Raw genomic sequence first — 13,208 nt, 5'->3', positions numbered from 1 at the left:
TTGTATATCTTGAAATGTATATTACAGTTTCTAATCAAAATTGAAAACTTATGAAAAACACTGAATACCTACTGCTAATGTATTATTTAGTTATAAGTATATGAATATTTACATGTTGGGATATGGGGTAGGAGTCTAGAAAAGCAACTGGATTTTTTTTGCAATAGAAATTTTCTATCTGCAAATAATGTTATGTTTTCAGTCATTTTACAAAAGTAAATCCATTATTTGGTAAATATATACCGGTATGTATAAAAGGATTTCACTTATCAATGGGGGAAAATCATAGCCGGGAAGGTAAAAATATAAAAATAAAAATAACGGGAACGATTGTAACTCATTTATTTGAAAATACTCAAATGTAGCAGTTGACAAATCTATTTCAATAAAGTGAAACCTTCACACCAGAAGAGCAACAACTTTGAAAATTGTAGTGCAAAAAATAATAGCAGGTGAAAGAAATACTTCATCACCACACATGTGGGAAGGAAACGTTCATAAATTTGAATACATTTACTTGATAAACAACTTTGCATAGTACGTCACATAATCCAGAAAATGGTGATGTTGTGCTGAGATACTATACATTATGCCAAGTATATATTGCTTTATACTCAGGGATGCCAGTTTTCAGGCAATAGCCTGAATTCAGGCCTTGGCGAGTTATTTTCATACCATAGTTTAGGCTTGTGTACAAACTAGCTCATTCTAGGTGATTTTCAGGCCCTCTGATCAATTCTAACTGGCATCCCTGTATACTTCTCTCATACACTTTGGTGGTAAATCTTGTAGATTAATGGACAATAATAGATTAAATCTCTCAGAATAACTAAAATTATTTCTTTGGGCTGAGATTCCCTTGCATTTTTTAACTGAACGGTGAACTAACATATGATTACATGTTTGAATGGTAACAGATGGTTCCATAGTCAACTGAGCAGACACGAGGCGGAGGACATGTTGAAGAGAGTCCGTCAGGATGGTGCTTTCCTCGTCAGGAAGAGCGAGAGAGAAAGTGATGCCTTCGCCATCTCATTCAGGTAACAATTGGGATTTCTTTTATGTGTCTGTTGCCTCTAAAAGTGTAATATTCCTCTTCGTAGAAAGATGAAAGTATGAATACCCGGTAGAAAGAGAATTGAAAATGAAGGATAAGATAGAAGAAATTTAATTTGAGAGGGTTGTATAGAAATGATACCGAAAAATTATTTGTAGCTATTCATCATAGTCTCTAAATTAGCAACACACTGTCAAATATAAAATCACTATTTTTGCATCCTAATTGGCAATTTTTTGGCTGAACTCTGCAATTTTATTTCAATCTGGTTCAGGTAATGAACACTTTTATTTTTCAAATTAAGATGGAGTGGAAAATTGCCAATTTTAGCTGGAAAAACTCATTAATTTAGAAAAATACTGTACTCTTACTTGCTGTGGGTTAAATAAAATTGTATTAAATTCCATCCTCAGTATTTGTACCCTAACCTTATCTTCTTTGACCTTTAACCCTCAGAGCTGATGGCAAGATCAAGCATTGTCGTATCAAGCAGGAAGGTCGACTCTTTACGATCGGCAGCGCCCAGTTTGAGAGCCTGGCGGAGCTCTGCAGCTATTATCACAAGTACCCCCTCTATAGGAAGATGAAGTTAAAGGCTCCCGTCAACCAAGAGGTGGTAGATAGAGTAGGAGGGGTAAGTTCAAAGTGAATCCCCCCCCCCCCCCCAAAAAAAAAAAAAAAAAAGATTAAAAAAAAATAAATAATAATAATAAATAGATATAAATAAATGAATCTAAATAAATAAATGAATAAATAAATGGAAAATGGAAAATAAATAATAATTAGAAATATTAGCTAATTATCTATTCCAAAATTGTGTGCTTGTTGAAAAATACCTTGGAATTACTCCTTATTATTTAGTAGTTAGAACAATGTATCCAAAATGTTTGGAATTTACTCAGATATCTGTCTGTGCGGTCCCCTTTATCCCCAAAGCGGTTTAATGTCACCTTCTAGTGACATTCAATTTTAAGCCATGATCTTTCTAGTATAAATTTTGTTGCTGATATGTAAAGATATAATGATTGGTGTTTGCAAGGTCATGCAAGCTTGTATGAAAACTTTTCAGACATTAAGAGCATATGTATCAAGCATATACTGGTCCAGCTATATGTTATGTTATCATTTTTATTTTATGCAAAAGAATGTAACTAAAGCTGTACCTTTGATAGCAACTTCATCTAACGTTGTATGGGACTGTCAACATAAGATTCTTCCCATTTGTCTCATATATCTCATCAAATTAATGAATTTTTGGAAGAACCATTAGTTAATGGTCACATCAAGAGATTTAATTTCTTGATGAAATATATGGATGAAATATATGGATAAATGTCATATTTCATACCAAATATATACACATCGCTTGTGCAGTATGAATGAGTGTTGTACATCCATTCTCATTAGGGACTTTTAGATTTGCGTGGACTGATACGTGTGACGTCCATTCAAGGCAGTGTATTAAAAGGACGTCGATCGTAGCAATCCACATTGTCTTCGTGCGAATCTAAAAGTCCCTATTGCAAGGATATGCCCACCTTCTTCTTTCAAGTTCTTAATGGTTGCAAATATTAATTTCTTTACTACGACGCCAGTGACCTCAAATTATACACATAATGAATTCACCGTCTGCATCATGGTCAGCGAGTTCTAATTGTCCTTTTGTTGTTGTTGTCTGCTTTGAATCTCTCCTTTCTCAGGATTTGGATCCAGAAGATGATCCTATCTACGGCAGTGGAGGAATCTACATGGATCCCAACCAGTTTGTACCAAAGGTATCTAACCACTTTCTAAATATTGTCAGATGAAGAACTGCATTATAATATTATTGTACTACAAGCCGGTTGAATTTTGTGAAAGTTGCTTTTCTTTTATGAGTTTTGATTTTTATTTGATTTTTGATTATTTTTTTTGGACTTTGGATTTTTTATTTTTATTTTTTATTTTTTTTGGGGGGGGAATGCTATGAATATATATGCAAATTTGTTGTCTGTGCAAATTTTTTCGGATTGGGTTGCGAGTGAAACGTGTAGCCATGTAGCAAATTCAACCACAGGTTTCAGTGAGGTATTAAAGAGAAGGTTGAGTTCTGGGAAGAGGTGAAAATTAATTTGTGAGCGTTATCATTCTATCATTCTTATTATGCAAGTGTGGAAGAACATCAGATAAGACATGTTTCCTGAAAAGCATGGCTCTTCAAATGCCTTCATATTCTAAATATGTCATGTAACATCGTAAAACTCGGGGGTAGGATTTTTACGGCACATGTTCGTGTTGTCCCATATACATCTTTCTGTGTACAGTGTTTGTAACTTTACTAAGACTTGGCCAAATTTCTTATCATTTTGATGATTCCAGAACCTTGCAATACACACAAATTCTTATATGCTAGATGATCAACCTTTTCTGGTCGATTCCACACCGTTTCTTTCACAATCCAATCGCATGACCAGAACTCAACTTCATCTTTAAGTCATGACCTAACTTTGCATTTATTTTTGTATTACGTGTAATTTCTTATGATTAAAGTTGTTAGTAGAGTTCTGACAATATTTTTAAACAACGTCCATTTGTCTAATTTCTTTACTATATTTAGTTTTGCCTTTCCATTTAAGGAGTGTCTTGTAGCAAGAGCAAATGATCCCTCCAACAATCCTCACAGTTCTCAAGCCTGGTAGAAGGTGCTATACATCCACAATAAACACAAATAGGTTGTGACTTTACTTTCTTAAAGCCCCACTGCACTACTTATAGCTACTTGCGCCCTCCATACAGCAAACAATGCCTAATCAGTGACCATTGGTCCCCCATGGTCCCCTTTTTCTTATGTTAATTGAGAGCTGATTTGATGAGATAACCACCTGTCAGTGACCATGCAGGGAGGTCTAATCCCTCATTGCCAAACTAATGCCGACAGGCTTTAAAGTTTCTCCTAGTGATAGATACACATCCTTCAAATTACCCTCAAAGCCTCCCCATTTCTGATCACCCCCTCTTGTTTCTTATTGTTCTTGATTTAATGAATGACCTGTCTACTGCAGGTGACTGTGAAAGCATTATACGACTACAAGGCCCAGCGAGAGGATGAACTGTCCTTCTGCAAGCATGCTATCATTACCAATGTAGATAAGCAAGACCATGGATGGTGAGACTCATATACATACTCTTCTATTATTCCATAAGAGGGAAATACAGTGGTGGTTTAATAATAATATAAAATGATAAAACAAGGGTTTCTAAAGTCTAATGTGGCAATATTGTTAATGTATCATGCAGATTTACTTTATATTTGTTTCTTTTTGGATGTATTCAAGATGTTTTTTTTTAAATCCTATTCTCCTATATACCCACTTTTGCAATGAAATAACTGGGGTAATAATATATCTGTAAAGCGCTTAGAGACATCATCGATGTATTAAGCGCTATATAAAAGCAGAATATATTATTATAAGGGAGAGTATTAAGGTACAATTTCTGGATGTAGAGTAAGGATTGTGGATTCTGTTTCTCGCAAGGAAAAGATAGATCTTTGTATTGAAAATGCAGATAATCACCTATTTTGCTGCCCATTATGACTATTTACAGGTGGAAAGGAGACTATGGGGGGAAGAAGAACATGTGGTTTCCTTCAAATTATGTTGAGGAGGTCACGACCCCTGCAAACAACGATCAGGGACAGAATGCGACCCTGCTAGGGAACCTGCAGAAAGGTGCTGTTGATATCACTGGATGCAGTGTTGGTAAGTGAAGATTGATTTAAAGGGATTAGGTAACTTTGCCTCAGATTCTGAAACAAAATCCTGGATTTAGCTTATACTGCAATGATAATTATAAACCTTTAGTAGGGTGTCTGAACGATTTTTCAATTTTCAATTTGGGATCGTTTTTCACCATTTTTGTTTGATATTTGAATAAAAAATGATATCAGAATAATACATTTCAAATTTCAAGTCTCACCGATGTTTCTATCAAAAGTAACAGCCCCTCCAAAACGCTGGTATATTCATATCATTTTGGTCAAAATCGACGAAAAAGACGTCCACGCAGAGTGATGTTGTTTTGCTAAATTTAGCCAAACAGCTGTATCGCGCGATATGCAAGTGTATGCATATCGTACGCATGCTGCTAAGCCAATCCGCGACTTGCAGCTTGAGCTACGCTGTCTCCGCGACATGTGCCATTGACTAGTATGGTTGGCGTTCGTCGCACAAAAAACCCGGAAGTGAATGCACGTTATAGTCAAAGGCAATATCGCGGAGATGTCTCCGCGATATTGCCATTGACTATAACGTGTATTCACTTCCGGGTTCTATGGCGGGAACGGCCACCCATACTTTCATTCACTATAAGCGCACATGTTACGCGATGTAACCATGGTTTGGACTGAGCGGAGCTCACGCCTCCCTAATTAGCTGATTCCAAAAATGTGGGAAGGGTATTTTCAAACTGTTATAACAAATGATCCCTTGGGGCTAGCGAAAAAAAAAAGCATCTGGATATTATCCTTACGTCTAGCCCTGCTTAAGCCGCGGGGCGGCAGCTCAGGAAAGTGGCAAATTTTGGAGCTAGGATGCAAACAACATTTCAATCGCTGTTTTGACCAAGATATTTTTAGAATTCTGGGGGTGGCCCCGATGGGGAATATGGAGAAAAACCTGCTCTTTCATATGACACCTCATTTATTGAGTTTCACCTTCAGGATCATTTGTTATAAAGGTTTGAATTTCAAATTTTTTCATAAAATCATTGACCAATTTTGGATGGTCGCGCAATGCACGTAGACCACATAGGGAAGCGTACAATCTCTATGGGAAGGGTTTTAGCACACAACATTGGGTGCGCGATCAGACACCCTACCTTTAGGTCAGTCAGGAACCCCATGACTCTTACAAGCCGTTCGCTTGTCTGATTAACAAGATACATGTATGTATGGTTGGAAATCGAAATTTAAAAATTTGTTATCCTAACGGTTTTTATAACACTACAGGTTATTGGGGAAAATGAGTATGGTGAAACTGGTCACTCAAAGATATTTACTTTTTTGAGGCACTTCATGATCATTTTGAAGTGCAATTTTTTTGAGGCTTCAATGTTACATCATATGACAGACACTGATAACATGTAGGGCCATGCATCTCAGATTTAACATTGTTTAACAATGCCTTTATAAGGATTGTTTGATACAGGACTAATAGATGAATGTGATGAAGGAGAGGCTGAAGTGGATTGTGATGATAGTGATTGTGGTTGCTCTCATGATCATCATAGTGAAGGTGATGGTTATCTTCATCATGAGAATGGTGATGATGATAGTTAGGATGAAGTTGAGGATTAAGATGATAATTATGGTGGTGGTATTCATTATTGTGGCGGTAGTGAAGATATTGTTCATCATGGTGCCGCTGATAATGGTTCAGAAGATGATGATTGTGGTGATTATGATGATAATAATAGTGACAATGGGGATGGTGGTCATTGTGCAAGTAATGATGATGATGTTTGTGGTGGTGATGATAATGGTGATGGTGCACATGATGATGATGTCAAAGGTCAAATGTCACAGGACCATAAAAGTATTTAAAATTCATAAAATGTATGAACTAGTAATGTCTCGTTACTGTGATAAGTTTAAAAGCATGGAAGCAATTTAAGCCAAACTTGGACGAAATTTGTCTGAGATTTTGAGTGTTAGAGTTCAAAGGTGAACAAAAATCAAAGATAATATCTTACTAAAAAACTAATTAATTTGACAAAAAAATTCAATCGATTTGGACCAAATTAAGATCAAGTATGTAAAAGCACTAAAATAATGAAATGAAAAGCAGTTGGGTCCTTGAAGTCTGATGTTAAAGATCACAGGGTAATTGATCAATGAATATACATTTAGGCGGAGGCATGATATTATTCATCTTGTTGTTATTGTCGTCCTGTCAGAAATGATGCTCGGAGTGAGATCAAGACAGCATTTCGTCTTTAGAATAATCTCACCGGGGCAGCGCAATGCCATGGATGTAGCAGCCAGCGATCTAGGAGAGCTAGAGAATTGGATGAAGTGCATACAGGAAGCTTCAGTCCAAGCAAAAGTTAGGGTGAGTAGGGAGGTCCAGACTGAAGGGCTGCTTCTAACATGATACAGCAACAGGTTTTGATTTTGAAGATACAATGTTTGAAATCGGAGACAATTTAAAATTCATTCTCAACCATAATCAATTATAAAATCTTAGTTATAAAATTTGTTTGAAATGATCCAAAATATGGCTCAGACCCCAGCAGCGACTGACTTTGGGCTTTGGACTTTTATAACCACAAATTCTTCTTCAAAGTTAACACTTAACATGTTTAGTTTTTGTTTGCGAACCACCTTGTGTAATCAGATCGATTTATGGAAAAAATACCCCAAACCACAAAAGGTTTTTCAAATGTTTCAGAGTAGTGTTTCACATTAGGAACAGCATACCAATCATTTAAGAAAAACGGACACCTTGAAAGTGGTGATTTTTTTTAAACAGTATTTTCAATATGTATTTCTTAATTTCTTCCCACAGAGCAAAGAAAGCGCAATTCATGAGCGTAGGCTTCGCATCGCAAGGGAATTCTCCAGGCTCATCGTCTACTGCAGATCAGTTCCTTTCTCAGAAGAGAGTAAGCAAATGTCTCTTTCTTTCTCCTCCTCTCTCTCTGTCTCTCTGTCTGTCTCCTCCTCTCCTCCTCTCTTTCTCTTTCTTGTTATGACCCCTCTCTGTCCTCTCATTTGACCACATGTCCATATTTTTAGTGATCACCTCTCTTTATCCTTTTTTGAATGCATTATTTTATTTATCTCTCTCTTTCACTTTTCCTTCTATCAATTACATAATTCCCCCATCTCTTTTTCTCTCCAGATTAATTAACAGTCTCTATTCCCTCTTTAGGTGTCTCTGCCTGTCTCTCTCTAATGCTATCTCTCTCTCTCTCTCTGTCTCTCTCACTGTCTCTGTCTTTCTCTCTCACTCTCTCTTCCTTCAATTTAATACTTAAAAAATTAAATCCCACTTTCAGAGATCTGCTAATACTCTCATTTTAGATACTACATGAGTTTATCTAAATACTTATTTTTTTATGAAATACTTGCAAAACAAAGCAGAGCAGAATGATATTATGCAAATCTTAGATGCATTTCGTAGCATTGACCCTTCTAAACTTTCTATGTTGCTCTCCTTCTTTGATACCCAGGAATTCCAGGCAAATACTTTGAGATGTCGTCCTTTCCTGAAACCAAAGTAGAGCGTTACATGTGCGCCGGCAAATCAAAGGTCCTCCTGGACTACAACAGGAAACAGGTCAGCAGGACGTACCCCAAAGGTCAACGTATTGACTCGTCCAACTATGACCCCATCCCAATCTGGTTTTGCGGCTGTCAGATGGTTTCCCTCAACTACCAGACACCAGGTATGATGGTCCTGGGACCCATTTCACAAAGCCCTTTTCCAATGAAAAATGACACCAATCAGTGACAAATCTGCTGATAACCAATCAGAAGCAAGGATTTCAGTAGCTTATAACAAAGATTGTCATTTGTCACTGATGACAAGTTTTGTGAAACGCCCCCCCCCCCCCCCCCTGGTTGTTGTTTTGTTTCTGTCTTTTCTCTTTTGCATTATTTTTCATGCTTATTTCCTCCCTCCTTGTTTTATTTTTTGTTTTTTATCAAATAATGTTTGATCACAGGATCTTGAGATCTTGAGACTCTAAATCAAATTGTAGAATGGGGTTATTATTTGTTAAATATTTTTTAAACCATATATTTTGATTGGCACATGATGTATTGATCAAGTAGTCTTTGTTACTTTGTGACTGAACATATATAAGAATACTGTTATAAACATATAAAACTTGTAATAAACAGGTAATGTTGCTGGTTTCTTGTCTTCTGTTGATGTTTTGCCCAGATAGAACAAGTTTCCTTGTATCATGGCCATATCATTAATCTGAAGGTTTATTTATAATGAGGTTCCAATATAATATCGTGACTGATGGATAATTCCATTTTGTCCAATTTTCTTTTCTTGGTAACCAGATCGTCACATGCAGGTGAATGAGGGCATGTTTCAACTCAACGGCAGGTGTGGCTATGTACTCAAACCTGAGTGCATGTTTGACAAGAACTTTGATTCCTTCGACAAACGAACGCTAGTCGATGTTGATCCCATCCATCTGACCATCACAGTAAGTGTCTTCCTTAGCTTCTCTTTTAATTTTTAAAGTAATGAGAATCTTCAAATTGGCAACATGTAGCTGAAAATGTCTCTGTGTAATGAAAGCAGTGTGCATATTTGAACTTTGATTACGTTGACAAACAAATGTATGTCAAAGTTGATCCTATGCCAGCCCGGTTAATTGTCTTGCATCTAAAATTACCTGGCATATGGACTTAAAATCACCTACAGTCCATTTCATTTGTCTCAGATTCTGAAACAAAATCCTGGATTTAGCTCATGCTGCAATGATAATTATAAACCTTAAGGACAGTCGGGAACCCCATGACTTTGACAAGCCGATCGCCTATATGATTATCAACTTGAAGATATTTATGATTGAAAATCGAAATTTAAAAATTTGTTTTCCTAACGTTTTTTATAACACTACAGGTTATTGGGGAAAATGAGTATGGTAAAACCGGTCACTCATAGATTTTTACTTTTTTGAGGCACTTCATGATCGCTTTGAAGCGCATTTTTTTTAGGGTTTCAATATTACACCATATCACAGACACTGATAACACATAGGACCATGCATCTCAGAATTAACATTGTTAAACGATGCCTTTAAGAATGGGGTTGGTCAAATACAATGTTCATTTTTGTTAAAGTCTTTAAATTGGCAACACAAAGATCCAGCTAGTATACCTTGAAGTATAATCATAATTAGACTGAAAAATATTGTTTGTTTTGTGGATCAGAGAAGCTCGACATCGACGTTGAAGAGAAGACAGACTATTTACCATAATCAAATGTCTTTTTCATATGAAATAAGCCTCAAAACACAATTTTTGTTCCCCCCCCCCCAATTTTTGTAAAGATCATAGCAGCTCGTCATCTACAGAAGACAGGACGTGGTATAGCCAGTCCATTTGTTGAGGTGGAGATTCTTGGATCAGACTACGACAGTGGGAACAAATACAAGACCAGCACCAAAGGTAATGTCATATCCCTTTTAGACTTATGTCTATGGCCAAACATTCATGATTTCTCCAAATTTTCTGAAATTTGCCCAAATGCCCCTTTAGGGTACATATAGGGTTGGTTCACAATGAACCGTATGGCATGTGGGCACATTCATAGTGAGTAAATGGACACATATGACAATTTTCAGTTTTTTTGCAAAATAATGAAATAACCCCTTCCATCTGGGCAAAAAATATGGTCATGTTTATTACAAACGGATTAGTTATGATGGGGGTATTTGAATTTGACTGTTTGTTCTTTTCCAGCGGATAATGGTTTCAACCCAGTCTTCAATGAGGTGTGTGAGTTTGATGTGACCAACCCAGATCTGGCTATGCTAAGGTTTGTCATCCAGGATGAAGATGTCTTTGGTGAACCAAACTTTCTGGGCCAGGCAACCTACCCTCTCAAAGCTATCAGAACAGGTAAGCTACTAGGATGCTACTTGCAAAATATCAACAACTGGAAACTTGTTGATATGACAACTTTAAAAAGAGATCACTTCTTCTTTACGTATATCTTGAATGCCTCTAGGTACAATACGTTTAGGCAAATGTTGTATTTCTAAACGTCTTAAATAGTTATCCACATACCCTTTACAAAAAAAATGAAAATGTGGCTCTATAATACTTGAGACCTACATGAACATCCAAGGGATGATGTTTTATGGAACTCTTAAAAACCCTGTTTAGGTGTGAGGAAATACTGTTTATAATGTTTATCATGATGTGGTTGGGTGTAGAGCTTGTTGTCACATTTGCTGACACCATAAATCAGTTTATAATGCATTTTTTCTCTCTCTATGGATTCAGCAGCATACCCTTTTCCCCCCGTAGCAACCAGAGCACTTTAACCTTTATTCCATCTATTTGACATGCATGTAACAAAGTGAGAACATTTTCACAAGAAATGGAACAAAGATAGCAAGATGGAAGATTCATTTGGTGGTGTTTTTTGTTGTTGCTTAGGATATCGCTCTGTTCAGCTGAAGAATGGTAACTCTGAAGAGCTGGAGCTAGCCACTCTCTTGGTTCATGTGGAGAGGAGAGTCATTGGGGTAGGTACTCACACCGAGACTCACACCGAGACTCCCACCCAGACTCACACCAGACTCACACCGAGACTCACACCAGACTTACATTAAGATTCCCACCCAGACTCACACCAGACTTACACCGAGACTCACACTGACACTCACACCAGACTCACAACAAACCAAACTAGAAATTACCAGTTTGTAGTCGGTGTGGAGTTTGTTGGGGGGGGGGGGGGTGACCGAGGTATCACACTAGTGAATCGCCATATACGTCTTTAAATCTGTTTAGTTATAGATATTATATTTACATTGAATTTTAAAAATTCCTCAATCTTGAGTTTCGATACATAACTGAGGTTGAATTTTTTTTTTTAAATGAATATGCTTTTTTTATGTACAACAATCTTATCAACTTTTACGTATTACTGATGTGATGATGAAATTTTGTTGTTCATACTGTTGCATTTTCATGAGCGAAAAAAACATTCATAAGAAATGCATGGACATCCCTTGTGCAAAAAGTCTTTATTAGGATAATAAATTGGTTCTTAGTGACAAAATGTTAAAAATTACCTTTTTGTATGAGTGCTAAAAATGATAGATCACAGAGATGGGACCAGCATATTACCCTATTGTGTTGAGAGGTATTAAACCTAATGAGACCCATTGACCCTTGACCTCTCACCCACAGGAGTGCGATGACAGCGACCTCTACGCATCCATCCAGATGTTGAGGGAGCGCACACAGGAGCTGACAGCAGTGGTTAACACCATGGACAGACCTGAGATTGACGTCAGTGCAGCAGCAGGGGGCGGATCTGATTCAGATGCTTGCCGCCTGAAGACGGCAGAGCTCAACAAATGTCAAGAAGCCCTCTTCCATCTCCAGGAGCAGAGGAAGTAAGAACAATGCTGGCTCCATTCAGTCTGGATACTAGTAGTCCAGGGGGGTGTTTCACAAAGATTTGAAGTCAAACTGAACTCTAAGTTGGACTTAAATATTCTATCTATCTAAGTATCTTCTCCCGGTTTGGAGGTTGATTGCAACATCTCTCTATTTCACTCTATCTTCTGCCATTCTGGTGCACTCTTGCAGTTTTAGTCCACTCCAGTTCTTGACATTCTCTTCCCAGTTGATTCTGGGTCTCCCTCTAGGTCTACTTCCTTCCACTCTTCCTTCCAATACATCCTTTAAGAGGCTTTGGTGCCTTTTAACATGACCAAAGTATTTGATTTTTTTCTCTCCTTAACTAATCCTACTAGTGCAATTTGTTTATGCCCTGCCATGTGCAATATCTCTTTGTTGGTTTTCATTTATTATGGAGAGCCATTTGTAGCCTTATTTTGAAATATATTCAAAAGTAAAAATTCAAGTACTTTAGACTTTTCATAAATTCCACATCAAGAACATGAAATCTCCCGTGATAATAGAAAATATGAATGATTTGAATCAATATTTTATGCCTTTTAAAATAACGTTTACAAAATCTTTTCAAGGATGCTAATGGCTTTCCATACTTAGAGATAAGTTCAACTTAGGATCTTTGTGAAACACCCCCCTGACCTAGTACACACAAAAAAACAATTGCCCCAGTAAATACTTGAATGACTAGTTGCCCCCTTTCTTGACATACCCCTATATATTTGTTAGTAATGGGAATATTACCTCTTTTGTACAAAATGCTGGATGAACCCCTGAGTATGGATACCCCTTCTTATTCATGATCTTAACAGTCATTGCTATGTTTCCTTCTATTTTCAGAATATCAAATATCCATTTTCTTAGCTACAAAAGTGTGCACATTTTCAAAATTTGACTCCTGCACGTTTTAGGATTACATGTGTGTGTTGTCTTTTTTGCCACAGGCATAGAAATATCCGTCAGCATAGAAATACATCCCCTTCTCAAATG

The 13,208-nt window shown here is 37.0% G+C and overlaps 1 protein-coding gene across 4 annotated transcripts in view; it reads left to right on the top strand.

Annotated features, from left to right (window-relative positions):
* LOC583807 (1-phosphatidylinositol 4,5-bisphosphate phosphodiesterase gamma-1) overlaps positions 1-13,208 on the top strand; it is a 90,172-nt gene that overhangs the window by 74,033 nt on the left and 2,931 nt on the right. For all 4 annotated transcript variants that reach the window (XM_030975417.1, XM_030975420.1, XM_030975418.1 and 1 more), the window contains exons 20-32: positions 918-1,040; positions 1,514-1,691; positions 2,758-2,832; positions 4,099-4,202; positions 4,643-4,797; positions 6,992-7,146; positions 7,603-7,699; positions 8,270-8,485; positions 9,114-9,262; positions 10,115-10,232; positions 10,527-10,685; positions 11,229-11,317; positions 11,988-12,196. In XM_030975417.1, the coding sequence (XP_030831277.1) occupies positions 918-1,040; positions 1,514-1,691; positions 2,758-2,832; positions 4,099-4,202; positions 4,643-4,797; positions 6,992-7,146; positions 7,603-7,699; positions 8,270-8,485; positions 9,114-9,262; positions 10,115-10,232; positions 10,527-10,685; positions 11,229-11,317; positions 11,988-12,196 (1,827 nt within the window). The remainder of the gene's footprint in view (positions 1-917; positions 1,041-1,513; positions 1,692-2,757; positions 2,833-4,098; positions 4,203-4,642; positions 4,798-6,991; positions 7,147-7,602; positions 7,700-8,269; positions 8,486-9,113; positions 9,263-10,114; positions 10,233-10,526; positions 10,686-11,228; positions 11,318-11,987; positions 12,197-13,208) is intronic.

This window comes from Strongylocentrotus purpuratus, unplaced genomic scaffold, assembly GCF_000002235.5.
Source record: "Strongylocentrotus purpuratus isolate Spur 01 unplaced genomic scaffold, Spur_5.0 spur5_scaffold_8, whole genome shotgun sequence".
Lineage (NCBI taxonomy): Eukaryota > Metazoa > Echinodermata > Echinoidea > Camarodonta > Strongylocentrotidae > Strongylocentrotus > Strongylocentrotus purpuratus.
The sequence above is the reverse complement of the archived record's forward strand: the minus strand, read 5'-3'. Positions and strand labels throughout refer to the sequence as shown.